At 37.4% G+C, this 15059-nt stretch overlaps 1 protein-coding gene across 3 annotated transcripts in view; it reads left to right on the top strand.

Moving 5' to 3' along the window:
- Positions 1–15059, top strand: part of mitfa (melanocyte inducing transcription factor a) — a 35164-nt gene that overhangs the window by 3977 nt on the left and 16128 nt on the right. For all 3 annotated transcript variants that reach the window (XM_014329300.2, XM_014329298.2, XM_014329299.2), the window contains exon 2: positions 11858–12107. In XM_014329300.2, coding sequence (XP_014184786.1) covers positions 11858–12107 — 250 coding nt within the window. The remainder of the gene's footprint in view (positions 1–11857; positions 12108–15059) is intronic.

The following is a 15059-nucleotide window of genomic DNA, read 5'->3' as shown; positions in this document are numbered from 1 at the left end:
TTGTCTGGTCTCAGTTCTCTAAAAAGTTGTCAGGTATCAGACAAAAAAATATGTCAGGTCTCAGTTCTCAGAAAAAAGTCGTCAGGTATCAGACAAAAAAATGTCAGGTCTCAGTTCTCAAGAAAAAAGTTGTCAGGTATCAGACAAAAAAATGTCAGGTCTAAGTTCTCAGAAAAAAGTGTCAGGTATCAGACAAAAAAAATGTCAGGTCTCAGTTCTCAAAAAAAAAGTTGTCAGGTCTCAGAACACGAGCTATCAGACAGAGAAAATCTTCCTGCAGGTAGCGCTGTTGTCATTTGCCAGATGAATTGATTTCCAAATACGTCATCAACGTGTGTGACAGTGGAAGAACATAAGGTCATTGGCCTCACCAGAATTCTACCACAGTTCATGCTCCGAACGACACAACGGCTGTGTCCCAATTAAGAGACTGCATGCTTGGAGTACGCATTTTGAGACCTATTACATCACCGCCACGCGACTATGGCTGTCCCAATTCGAAGTGTATTCCAAATGCGCCGTCGATTTCCCCATATATCAAGCGTGGTCCGGTGCACGCTTCGTGGTCCCGTATATCCCACAATTCATATGGATGTGGATAATTTTGCCGAGAAATACGGCAGACGGCAGAAGCGGGGCGGCCGAAGACTAAACTTTCAAAATAAGTTCTGAATATTATGTCACTTATTTATGTGCAAATGTTTAATAATGAAGAACATTAAAACATTACTGTTGGCCAGATGTCGGCAAAGTTACATTAGCGATGTTTGTACTAACTTGATTTTAAAGCCTTTACTTAAAATATATGCCATTCAATAGTTGACCTTAATCTTACAGAGAATGTGATGATTTTGTGGATAATTAAAGTCAGTCATATATCCACAAACACAACAAGCTGAAAGTCAGTGATGCTGCTCGGTTTGCAGTCCTGAATATCACGGCACAAGCAGGATTCACTGCACTGTTAATGTTAGCTATGTTATATTGCTGCCTCTGTTCGGTGGTGTCGAGCCAAACGGACTTTAACGTGTGTTTGAACGAGCTGACGGTTCACTCGTTAAGCTGAAAGAAAGATGCTTTAATCACAGCAGTCACACATGTGTCCACTGTACCATCTGGGAACTCTTCTTGTTTAGCACTCGTAATAACACAAACACTAAATCCTCCTTCTCTTGTGCTGTTTTGTAGCAGTGTGTACACCTGAGACTGTCACCTGTCTGTCTGTCCTGCACTCTCTCTCTGTTTCTTTCTCTCTGATTGTGTAATAAAAGTATGAACATGTGTTTATAAGTTACACTTGTGTTTGAATCCTGCAGCTTATCACACATTTGATTTCCATGTGTGACAACTGCAAGTGTCCAGAGTGAGGACAGACTGAGGGACCCACTGCTGCACATCATCTGTGAGGCTTTGCAGCCCTGATGATCCACCAGGACAAACTCAGCAGTGTGTGAGGAAGAGGAGGAGGAGCAAAAAAATAAACTTCTTTGATATTCAATTCAATTTTATTTATATAGCACCAAATCACAACAACACTCGCCTCAAGGCGCTTTATATTGTAAGGTAGACCTACAATAATACATAACGAGTGTATATGTATGAAAGAGGTGAACAGTAGTTAATAAATAAGTTGTACTTTAGTCATTTATTTTTAATGCTCTTTTTTTAATTAAAAAAAAAGTATTTTTGGTACAGTCATGGGAACCAGCCAGAGTCGGATACTCCTTTCATCATCGTCAGATGACATATTGCAGCAAAGTCTAAAAACAACAACAGAAAAAAACATATCGGGATCAAAAAATATCCCGACAGTAGCAATATAGAAAAGAGAAATAAAGAAAAAGAGCGACAGAAAGGATGCAGGCTGCTCGTGAGCTTTCAGCTTGTCCATTTGCTGAAATGTATACAAAACAATTACTAACCAGTTTAAATTTAGATCGCGTTTCAACACCACTGTCGCTAGCTAGAATGAATTAGTCAGACAAAAATAGTGCTGACTTATTTTATCGTACAAAATTAGCTTTCCTTCTCTGATATGCGTTATGTAACTTTCACAACCTAACCGCAACTTAATATAACACAACTGTCCAACAAGTATGGACAAAAGGGAGAGCAAATTAAACTTACGTTGTGTCGTTAGGAGCATGAACTGTGGTAGTATTCCGGTGAGGTCAATAGACCCTGTGCACGAGAAAATGCTAACTTCTTGGTTTGAGACCGGATGTAGGGTTGCTTTACTTTGCGGTCAATCGCTACTGCGAAGATATACTCCAAAATCAGGTCTAAAACTCGAAAACGGAAAGATTGCGTTAAGTTACAAAGAGCAGAAGGTGGGAACACTCACCACTGTTGTGTCATAAAAAATCTAATGATCAATTTTGATGTTTAAAGAGTTTAGATCGATCAGTTGTTTACATCACTCAACACAAGCAGAACTGCATTACTGCAGCAGAAGACACATCGTCCACATTCAGAAGCACATCTCTGTATAGTGACTGGTCTTATGATTTAAACAGGCAAATGTTCAGCATTCAAACTACAGGTGAAGAATAGTCAAACCAGATGTTTCCCCGTTATGTCGATATCAGCTAGTCAAGTACACACCTACACAGCATGTTAACAAACCGTGAAAAAAGCCACACAAAAAATGAATGATTGCTGGTAACGGTTTCTATACATTAGTATTTACGAAGGGTATGTTGTGACTTACCTTCAAAATTACAGCGGTCCCTCGCTATAACGCGGTTCACCTTTCACCTCGCTGTTTCGCAGATTTTTTAGTGCAAGTTTGCATGCTTTTTTTTACATCACATTGTGTCCTGCGTCCTGATCGCTGCAGACGATCTCCTCCGTGACGTCTCTCCTGTACAGTACAGAATCGCTGCATCGATCGCTAGCAGTGTGACTCTGAAGTGCAGTACTGTATGTCCACGATGTCCACGAAACGTTTTGCACCGTCAAAAAATAAAATTGGCTACTTGATTTCACCTATCGCTGGTTATTTTTAGAACATAACACCCGCAATAAACGAGGGACAGCTGTTTACAGATACTGAGAAATATAACATTTGAATCCCTTTTCTCTTTTGCTCTGAGGCGCGGGGGAAAAATATCGACAAGTCGATGAACATCATTTACAGATATATTGGGTAAATGCCCAAGACATCTATAGAAATGTAAATCGCCGCTTGATTCATTCATTTGCTTAACTTGTTTTGGACCGTAAACAGGGCGCGAATAGGACACCGGAAACAAAGCTCCCCACAGGAGTTTCCGCACCGGAAGTAGCATATGCTAACGTGCACATAGTCTATGACTTTTCGTTCTTTCACTGTCACACGTTGATGACGTATTCCCTTAGAGAATATGACAAGGTTTGTAAGGCAATCCCCTTACCTCTGTTGAGTTTGATTCAAGGTTATTTGTATTACTCTAAGGCACAAATTAGTCTACCTTCTTTACATCTAAACCAGATTCCTTTGACGGATAAAAACTGTAATAATAAAACCATGAACAAGATATTTAAAAACAAATTATTTCACGACTTTAACAGTAACACAAAACTAAAAGGGAGTAATGTTAAAATAACGAACAAATATACGCACTTTTTAAAATGGCCTATCCCCCCCAAAGTCAAAGAAATGCAATTTAAAATAATTAATGGATATTACCCAGCAGCTGAAATGCTTAAAAAAAGGTTTGGGTTTGAGGTAGAGCCATGTGGATTTTGTTCACAAAATGTGGAAAGTATTGATCATTTGTTTTTTTCCTGCTCAGTAACAACTGACTTTTGGCAAGATCTAGTAGACTGGTTGAGTATAAGAATAGATGGGATGACCCCACTGACTCTAACACAAGTTTTATATAATAATGGTGATCCATCTAAGGAACTGTCCATGCTACACAAGGTGGTGATAATTATGGGCAAATACCACATACACAAATGCAAATGGCAAAGTAAAAGACCTTCCCTAACTGTATTGAAAATTGAATTAAAATCTTTTTTGTCATCTTTAGAATTACTGAGGGATTCATGTAAAGAGGCTGCTTTGATATGCGACAATGGGACTCAATCTCTATCCTTTTAATGATTGTGTTTTTGGTGTACTAAGTAAGCCACATGTATGTTAAAGTGTTCGCAGAAAGGAAACTGTTATATGTCATAAAAATGGCCTTCATATATTTATGTATATATGTGTTTTTGTTTTTTTGTTGGTTTTTTTTGTTTTGTTTTTTTTTTTTTTTTTTTTTTCGTTTGGTTTCTTATTCAACCTTTTCAAGATGTTGTTGCACTAATGTTGTCTCCCAACGAGAGATTGTAATATGTGCATAAATTTAATTAAAGTATGAAAAAAAAAAAACGTTGATGACGTATTTGGAAATCAATTCGGCTGGCAAATGACAACAGCGCCACCTGTAGGAAGATTTTCTCTCCGTCTGATAGCTCGTGTTCTGAGACCTGATGACTTTTTTCCTGAGACCTGACGATGTCCTAAAATGCACACCGTACGGGTCTGGTTGAGCATTTGGAAGCCTCAGTCTTAACCAGCATTTAATCTCCGAGAAAGTTATCCCAGAGAAGTAAAGCAAGTGTGTAAGTTCAATCTCTGAATGTTTGTAAAGCATTCCCACGTTAAGCTTAACAACCGATATATGGAGCGACTGTCCTCTCTCCTCCACTCCTGCTGCTACTTCAGTCATGAAACTGATCAATGATCAGCTGATCGGCTTTTCTGTCCGACGTCCGTCTCTCTTGTTTGTTTGGCCCACTTTGCACCAGAAAGAGGAAACCAGCGGCTAGAACAACAGCAGCACGTTTAAGCTGTTGTTAGAATTTATTTAATATTACTTTCTACACCAGGATCTTTTTCTATAGCTGAAAGCTGGTAACTGTGCAGGGGCGGTCTAACAAAGTTTGCCAGGGGGTAGCGTAGGGCATTAACAGGGAAAGGGGGCACAAAGACATACTTTTCTTTCTATATTTCATGTCTAGCTTTTAATAAATAATTATCTGAATCTTACACCAAAGTTTTAATCTGATGTAAAATGTATAGAATCCATTACTGTATATAGTAACTATTAAGTCTAATATACCCTAGTAAGCTATAGTACTTTTTCCTTTGGAAAGGTACCATCTGTGCAGTCTGCAATTCTTTTGAAGAAAGATGTTGAATCTATTTAATTATTGTATGAAAAAATTTTGATTTCTGTGCATTTTTTTTTCACCTGCATCTAAATTAAAGTTGATTACGTCGATTAAGCATATAGGGGGGGGGGGTGGTTCCCTATTTTTTTTTTTGCTGGGAGTTGCAACCCTATTAGTTAGGTTGCTTAATATTTCCACTAAGTACTCTTTAAAATACCAGAATAGGGAGGATGGAGGTTTAATTTATAGATTGATCAGTTTGCTGAACTATGAAATATTTTGGGTGCAGTGTATTTTTTGCATACAGGTATAACAGAATAGCTTTAGTGTTTTTTTTTAAACTTGAGTATGAACTTATACAAAATGCAGCAAGATATTTTAAAAAAACACGTTTTATTGATTATAAACATACACTATATCGGATTATATCGAGTATTCGGCAGATATCACAAATTTATGATATCGGTATTGGACGTAAAAAAAAGTGGTATCGTGCCATCTCTAGTACTAAGCGAGAAGTAGTCTGAAATTCTGATACATATAATTGTAAAAAAAAAAGCATACATGCTAGGCAGGTTACAGTATGGTCTTTCCTTAAATGTATTTTTTCCCCATTTTAAATGGAAGCTCGAGTTTGTTTTCTCAGGCCTGTGTCCTCACGTTCATTTTTCTCCTGCTATAACAGCTGTTATTCCAGCTGCTGTTCTATGTACTAATCCATCAATGAATACAACTACAACCATGTGATGGCATGCCACACATGGTAAGCTCCACACCTCACCACCCGTTGATTCACTTTAGTTTAATTTACAGTCACTACTTTAAAATATTCTACTTTATTGTTCAATATTGTTTCTTTATTAAATGTATTTATTTTTCCATCACACCTTCCAATGTTTATATGGCGTGCACACATATTAACCTTGCAAGGTCAAAGTTCTGTTTTATGTTATATTAATACATCTTTCTTTGTTTGAGTTACCTGGGGGTTGGCTTCTCCTCCTGTCTGGCAAAAGGTGTGGCAAAGGGCTGGGAGACCTGAAGTACCACTGACAGCCTAATTGGATTGCACCACATGCTTCATTGCCTGGGGGGTGTTTCATGTTTGTTTAATTGTTTTGTATTAGTTGGTTATATGGCAGCCATCTTGTTTCCCCCGTGTGTGTCATTTGGTTTAGCTAAACCAGTATTTAAGTTCCCCTGTGTGTCATTTCAGCAGGTCAGTTTGTCATATGTTTGTTTGAGGTTTTGTTAATTATTATCTTGAGTTTAGTCTATTGAGTTGACCTCTTTTATTGGTCTGCCTGTTTAAGTTTTGGCTTTGTTAAATATATTTTCATATTTTTGGGTCAATAAAACCCCTTTTTTGAATTAAAACCACCTGTGTCCTTTATGCTTTACTGCTTGGTCCCTGACAACACATGTCTTGATTTTTGTTCAAAGATATGAAATGCTAAAGGATGAGGATATTAAAACACTGTTTACATTGTTTAAGTGTAGACAGGCCAAAAAAGACTATTGGAAACAAATATGTAGACACCCACATTCTCTGCACAAGTGGATCTTATCAGTCACTCAATATCCTACGTGTTTTGTCATAATTAAGGAAACAACGATCTTCTTCCCATTTACAAAAACATGCTGATGCACAGTGTACATGGATAGTCATGTGATGTGCATTCATGTGTCATAGTTTGAGGTTTCTGTTTAGTTCCTACTTTATTTTGGAATCTCTGATTTTATTGAATGTTGGTTAGTTTGCTTCCGTCTTTTAGCTTTATTCACACTGTTACACCATATACTGTTGGAAAATTGTCTTTCAGTGTTCCACATCAAACTTTTCTAAGTTTTTGTTTCCATTTTCTTGCTCAGGTAAGAGTTTTTGCATTTTACTTAGTTTCCTTATGTTCCTAGTTGAGGTTTTTGGACTGTTTTGCTTTACTTGCCCCTCTGCTACAGTGACTGACCTCCTTCTTGGTGCAAATGTTTCAGACTTCACTCTATAGGTGTGTTGTGTTTGGGTTGTTCTCCTTATTGCAGTATGGAACAAGATGACAGAAAAACAGCTAAAATAAATCTCCCCGAAAATGTTTTGTTAAACGTGTTTTGGAACAGCAGAGTTTTGCTAAAACTTTAAGGACACATTTTATACATATTTTCACCAGTCATAATGATCCCAGAAAGTGAATATGGCCACTGTGTAACAATACTTAAGCTTAACTGGTTTAAAAAAAGAAACACCATTAGTCATGTTTTGCTTCTCCATTGTGGTTAGTTTGTTCCTTACATCTGCATGTGTTTGTCACTTTTAAATACAGAACCAACTATCTGTCATAGCTAAACCTTTAAAAAATGTGACTTGTAATTGCATATATGCATAAACATGCCCTAACAGATTATCATTTATCTTATTATAATTGCACACCTGTGTTTCCTAAATTGATTGAACACATATTTAGTGCCACCGTGGAAATTTGACTAAACAATAATGAACTGATGCATCACAAATATAAATAAATGTCTACAGCAAAATTAGTCCCACAGAGTTGTTTATGAAATTAAGATCTCAAAGTCTCCAAAAGCCTTTTGATTTTGTATAACCACAAGCCATTTCTCTACAATCGGCATTTAAGAAAAAGATTTACATGCATGTGCAGCACAGACACACAGCTGATGTGTTGCCAGTTGTTGGTATGAAGTTCCAATTTAGTTAATGATAAACAAGCTTCAGTTAAATGTAGAAAAAATGGGCACGTGAAACATAATATTAAGTGAAACATAGCTGAATTTTACTCTAAACCCAAGAGGCGCATCGACCCAAAATAAAAGAAGATATATTTACAGAGAATCAAGGACGCTTCTTACCTTTTTATTTTCATGACAGTGACTCCAGGATTCACCCTTTACCACTGCTTCAGATTGAGAAATTAGATCCTTTCCTTTTTCTTTTCTTTTTTTAAAGAGCTCTAAAATGTAAGAAGTGACACAAAGCTGTCTCACTCATGAGCTGGCCTAAAGACGAGTGACAGATGTCTCCACTTCCGTGATTTAATTGAACATATTGATTTAGGGAAGGAGAATGAGCAATTTTGGAGTTTTGCAATAGTACTGTTATCAGGCAACATTTTTTCCATTCAGAGCTGTGATGGTGAACAGTTTTGCAACCCCATTTACATCAAGAATGCAGAGGCTGCATAAAATGACAGAATTCAGTAGATCTTCTTATCATTTAATATGAAAGTAGGTAACAGAAAATGTTGTAACAGAAATTTTGCACGTTTAAGAGGGTCCTTTTTGATGAGCTGGTGCAAGGACCAAGAGTAAAATAAAATTTTATTTATTACAGTAGAAATCTAAAAAGAATAAGAAATAAAACCAGACTAGGTACACTAAGATAAGATAACCTTTATTAGTCCCACACGTGGGAAATTTGTTTTTAAGTATAAGTCAGTAACCCTTTTTTATACGGTACCTTTGAGACACAAGTGTAAAATCAATAAGAAAATTGAGGACTTGCTGCTGATTTTTTTTGTTTTTGTTTATTTGTTTCTGATGGTTTTCTTTGGTTTTATAGTCACACACGTGCTGTAAAGTACTGATTATTTGGTAAGTTTAGTTTGGAATTTGACCTTTAGTTCTGTGATTTGAGTGTGTTGCTGTTGTAAGAGACTCAAAGCAAGCTGAGCATACCCAGGGTATTTTTTTTTTGTCTGATACCTGACGACTTTTTTCCTGAGAACTGAGACCTGACATTTTTTTGTCTGAGAACTGAGACCTGACATTTTTTAGCCACTTTTGCTTACTTACTGTTACTGTCTATTGCAAAAGCATGTGATTTTTTTCTCATTTCTTTTGTAGTATCTATGGAAAAAGCCAAAGATAACACAGTTTAACAGACAGATATAAAATTGTACTTGCACCAGCAATATGATTCCCAAAGAAGCTGAAAACTTGGCATCTTACAACGTGTGTCCTTAAAACATTTGAGGAAACTAGGCGAGGCCTTGAAATATCTACAGCAGATGAAAAGTATCTGAGAATCAGGTCCTTCAGAAAATGGAAAAAAAATCCAGCAAATTCCTGACGCAAATATATCAGGCCGTTCAGTTGATCCATCCATTTTCTGAAGCAGGAGTTTCATCAGAAATGGTCTCACTAGAAGGGCTGCTCACAAAGGTAGCCATATTTACATATTTAAAGTCATTGGCAAGAGGTCTTATAGAGCAGTGAATCCAACGGAGGAGGCCAGCAAAGACGTACAACAGTGGGTGTCTAAAGCCATCTGTGAAGCATGGTGGAGGCTCTGTTTCACAGATGGAGATTTTTCAAAATTGATGGAATTATGAGCTCAGAAAGTCACATTTTGATCCACCATATAACATCATCTGGAAACAGTCTGATTGGGACTGGCTTTGTTCTTCAGAGATAACAATGATCACAAACATGCTGCCAAAAAAGTCAAAGCAAAGGTGAATAAAAAACATGCAATGAAGTCATCAAACTGCCTCCCCAGAGCCTGCACCCCAACATTATGTAGTGTAGGCTCATCTTGATAGAGACCAGAACAAAAGGCAGCCAACATCCAAAGAAGAGCTTTGTATATCCTTCAAGAAGACTTTCCCATTTTCCAAACAAAATATAAAGAAATTAAATGTATACCTCACTATTTTACACTTTAAAACAATAGCTCATGAGCATAATATGGATATAAAATCTGTGCATATAAAAATATTTCACTTTGCGTCTTTGCTTTTTTTTGACTCATAAGTACATACGTCCTAAACCCTGACAGGGTAAATCATTTTTTTGTCTGTAGTGAACAGTGTTTTAAGGACAAAGTTGGATTGTTTCGCAGTAACTCAGCTTCTTGTGAAATTAGAAAAATAATCCAAATTATTTCGATTTTTAATTGATTTTTTTTATTGATATTTTCAGCAAGGCAACAATGAGAATACAGCCAGTCTCACTGAACCTTAACAAATGAACTGCAGGCTAAATTAAGCATGACTCAGCTTTTTAAAATATGGTTATAACACAAGTATGATTTAAACCATAGCAAGTGCATGAAAACTGCTGTGTCTTCTAAAAGGCCAAATGGAAGGTATTTTTCTGTGGAAAATCAATATCCGACACACAAACACTGAACATTATAAAACGACTTAATGAACTGGAACTTACTTTTCATAAGCAAGACCCCAAAGAATCACTTTTAATGAAACAAGATATAAATTTCTGTGAAATAGGTTGCATAAAAAAGAAAAAACAAGAGTTTCTTCTGAAGCTCTTTCACTGGTGATGTAAAAGCAATAGCTGTCGACCAGAGGCTAGATTTGACATGCCAGGCTAATTAGTGCGATTATCACACAGCTGCGCAGGCTGAGAGGATTTGAAGTGGTTTTATCAAAAGGATCATTTTCTGAGGGAATGCCTCATCCTGACAGCGTGTGCAATGCCAGACCCAGTTCAGTTTGGGATGTGCAGCTGCTGTCTGCTGAAATATGTACATGGATTCGAATGGATGAACTCTCAGTGGACAGACTGAGATTTTGCACATGAGTAAGTCTGCGATGCTTATTAAAGGTTTTCCAAAGGCCCAAGGCACTGCCTCACACCTCAAAGCTGATTGGTTATTTGGAGTCTGACGGTTCATAGTCAGCATTAGATTTCCTTGAAATCATTGTCAGACTTGGCAGAGTTTAGATAGAAACCCAAGCAGACCCAATGATATTACCAATCTTATCTGGCCATTGTTATTGACAGTGAGGTAAAGATCAGAATGAAAAACTACAGTTGATCAGCTTAGCAGCTCAGCTTAGAAATGTACTTTTCCTGGCATCGAAATGTATGCATAAAGGAAACCCTTTATATAATAGAGTCCAAACACATAAATGCTGGGCCACAGACCCCTGACAAACTTTGTTTGGACTTACATATTGATTTATATAATTCATTAAAAATGTTAGGGTTACTGTATGAAAAAACGTTTTCCATTTTCAGGGGTCAAGTTGGAACCAATTACTGATTTTCCATTGAATGACCTTTGGTCCATTGGTCAGTTACTATGAGTAACATGGTAGAGGTTGGATAATGCAGTGAACCCATAACCAGGAATTATAGCACAAATCCCTTAGCTTTGTGGAACATTTATTGCCTGGTAATTTAATAGTTTGGTCTAAATGTTTTTAGCATTGGCACTTTTTTTTTATAGTGCTAAAGATAGCACTGTTTATTTGAATAGCTGCAAAGCCCAGTGTAGCACTACACCAAAGTTACACCATGATGTTCATTAGGTGCTATTTCTCAAATCCTGATATTTTTACAAACCAAAAGCAGAGTTACAAAAGAAAACGGACGTTACAGTAATGCTTTCTATATTATTTTAGGATACTTAATCAGTTAGATTACATCCGTGTTCAGGGTTGTATAGATAATTACCCACCCTCTTATAGTGTATAACAGTCCATGAAGCATAAATGCATCATTCACCCTCATTCGTAGAACAATAACATATTCTCAGTAAAAGAATCTCTGGCTTCCCTCTTGCTCAATCATTACATTGTGCTCTACTACAATACCTCATATAGCTCAGTGACTCAGGATGGCTCAGGAAAAAATGCCATTGGCCAAGTACATACACACCAGCGTTTTGTTTAGCCTGGCTTATTTAACTCCTCCCTCCATTTTTTGCCCTTGGGTGGGCCGGTGTTTTCAGTGCTCCTCTGGACCAGCATGGCCTCTACAAGCGCTGCCAGGATTCCCCCCCTCTACCGGCCGTGATGTCACAGGTCCAACTCCAAGAGATGCTAGTGTTTTCCCCCTACCAGGTTCGAGAGTGTGGGGAAGCGAGGAAGAAGAAGTCCGGTCACCCTTTTCACCACGGCGCCCAACACAGGTCTGTCCACGACCTGACGCCTCCACCTGGCCCTTCTGCTGTGAGCCAGTCATCCATAAAGGACCTGAAGGTAAGGCTTCCAAGACTCTGGAAAACCTGCTTGAGTCACTGATGATCAGTAATGGGTATTCTCCAGTTGATCCTTGTTTCCAAAAACTGCTTAAGGATTTTGTTCTTCTTTAAATCACAATTTGAACTCTATTATGGACTATGAACAAATACAGTTTTTTAAGAGGGGACTGTGTTAATTCCATACAGGGGATTATCTCTTGACAGAATTCCTGTTTCCAGACATTTGGCATTAAACTCATTTAATCCTATTTGCTCCACTACACTGACATATTTTCATTCATCTGAGTCCTGGAATGACCGGATAGACCCTGAAAGTGTGAGTGTACACATTTTTCAGTCTGCGCTATTTATAAATATTAGTTTCCTGAAATAAGAGGTCTTCAAATATAGTTATTTTTCCAGGTTTGAGATGAAGAGAAAGTATGAGTATTTACATCCTGCATTTTAAGTGAGTAAGGAGCTGTTAAAGAAAATTTTGACTATAGTTGGTGTGTAGCTGATGGATTGGCTCTATAGATTTGATGTGTATCTGAGTTAAAGTAAAATGACTTTACCATCGCTCTGTTTCACTGGGTTCATTCCTGCTGCTCACAGTCTTTTTGCTGATGTGTTGCACCTTTGATATATCATTGTGTTTAAGCCTGCCATAATGTTACATGGTACATGGAAAAACACAACATTACTGTAATAAAGCAGATTATTTATGGAATTCTTTTGGAGGATCTTTTTCTTATACTTCATAACTTTCACACAACCCAGACAGAAATGCCATGTGGGCAAACACTTCCTGACAGTTTGAACCTTGTCTGTCTGGATTATCAGAGAGACCCCCCTTAAGACATGTATTCAGTGCAAAATTAGCTTAGAAGTACCAGGCAGAGCTGCTGGAGCATGAAAGTGAAAACATAAAGCTCAGTTGAAGTCCAAAAGGGGATGGGGGGGCCCTTAATTAGTCAAGCTTTCTCTGACCCCTGTGAGAATGGAGTGTAAAACCAGTTCAGGGATTGAGACAAAGGCACTCACTCAGCAGTGTTAAGAATTGGGTTTCACAGAACTGCATATGACTTTGTTTTTGGATTTGACTGAGTTATGGCCAAAATTTTGGTGCAGATGGCTGGTAATTGATGACGATAGGGGTTTGATGCTTGACAGTTTCATAACCAAGGAGACAGCTTTGAGCTGCAGAGAAATTTGGGTCATAAAACACCGAAACATGAAGCGAAGACATGTTGTTGTTACAAAAAACCCCAAAAACTTTAATTTATGCAAATGCCTCTTTTTTTTGTCAGACCTAATGGCTGGAGAAAAGACCCTATAGGAAAAAAGACCAACTATAATATTAATAACAAATAACTTGAGTTGAGATAATGTTTACACTTTTTTTTTTTTAACAAATAGAATAATGTAGTCCCACATCCTTAACTTTTTCCATTTCATTTTTTTGATGCATGTTGTGGACCCCTATTGGAATTGATAATGTTGTTGTTTCTACTCCTAACCCTACAGAAATGTTGTCATTTTTTTGAGCTACTGCTTCAACCAAGTGTTTGCTAAATTGTGGGATGAATTAAATAAAGCCCATTTATTATGTTATCCTTGGGAAGTACCTGTAGCAACACAAAACTCTAACGTCTTACTTGAGTAACCAGACTTCCTGCAATGGCATATCAGGATGGATTGTTTAGTGAAATGTTTCTTTAATAGTTTAGATCATTTCGACTTGTTGGTAAGACGTAAGATAAGAAACACTTGATCTATATCATGTTTGGGATATTTACGCTGCTCTCAAGCTTTAAGAAACCGCTAAAATTCAGACTACTTAAGACTGGCAGCACTGCTTATAAAATTATATTTAGGTCATCTAAAAACCAAATCTCACTCAGTTTGAAAACTTGTTAGAGAAACATTTTAAAGGTGATTTTTTTGCAGTTTAACATCTTAGTATGTAATAATAACTGCTTTTTGATTCCATGGTGCACCACGGATAGGAAAGCTTCCTTAATTTGTGCCTATGAGCTGGAACTGTTCCTCTTGGGGTTGTGCTGTGTGTACACTGTGGCTTCTAAGATCATATCAGAGCTGTTACAAAACGTCTGTTTTACTTTGCATGGAACAACATACGGACATGAAAAAGCTCCATCAGCAGCTATTTAAAGTTTGCCTGCCAGTCCACCTTCTAAGTTTCAGAACTTTGTCTTGTTTGCTTCAGCTGTGCTTGAATAAAATTCCCTTATTATGTGTGCAGGTGGAATTTCAAATTCAATTCAAAATGTATTTGTATAGCACATTTAAAAACAACAGAGTTGAACAAAGTGCTTCACAATCGGTTAAAAACAAGAGAAAACAATAGAGAAACAAATAAAGATAAATAAGAAGACAGTGAATTTACAATAGAAGCATAAAACAGGCCTGATGGTACTCATACTGAACTCGAATTAACAGCCAGTAAAAAAGTGAGTTTTAAGACGCAATTTAAAAGACTGAATAGACTGAAGTACGAATCTCCTCTGACAGATTATTCCAGAGTCTGGGTGCTGTTACTGCGAAGGCCCGATCTCCTCTATGCTTCAATCGAGACCTTGGTTGTGCTAAGAGCATCTGGCTAGATGATCTCAGTACTCTTTCGGGGTCATAAATGTTGAGGTGTTTGTTTAAATAACTAGGCACCATATTATTTAAAACTTTAAAAGTAAGTAAAAGAATCTTAAAATCAATACAATATTTTACAGGGAGCCAATGTAAATTTGCTAAAACTGGAGAGATGTGTTCATACAATCTAACACCTGTTAAAAGACGTGCAGCGGCATTTTGGACTAACTGCAAGCGATGGAGAGATGAGTGTTGGAGACCCAAATAGAGAGAATTGCAGTAGTCCAGTCTAGAGGTGATGAAGGCATGAATAAGTGTTTCTAGGTCTCTTGGAGGAAGATAAGGCCTAGCTTTGGCAATT

The sequence above is a fragment of the Haplochromis burtoni genome, unplaced genomic scaffold (genome assembly GCF_018398535.1).
Source record: "Haplochromis burtoni strain Fernald_Lab_line unplaced genomic scaffold, NCSU_Asbu1 Contig_245, whole genome shotgun sequence".
In the NCBI taxonomy this organism is placed as follows: Eukaryota; Metazoa; Chordata; class Actinopteri; order Cichliformes; family Cichlidae; genus Haplochromis; species Haplochromis burtoni.
Note: the sequence above shows the minus strand (reverse complement) of the source record. Positions and strands in the feature narration are given on the sequence as shown.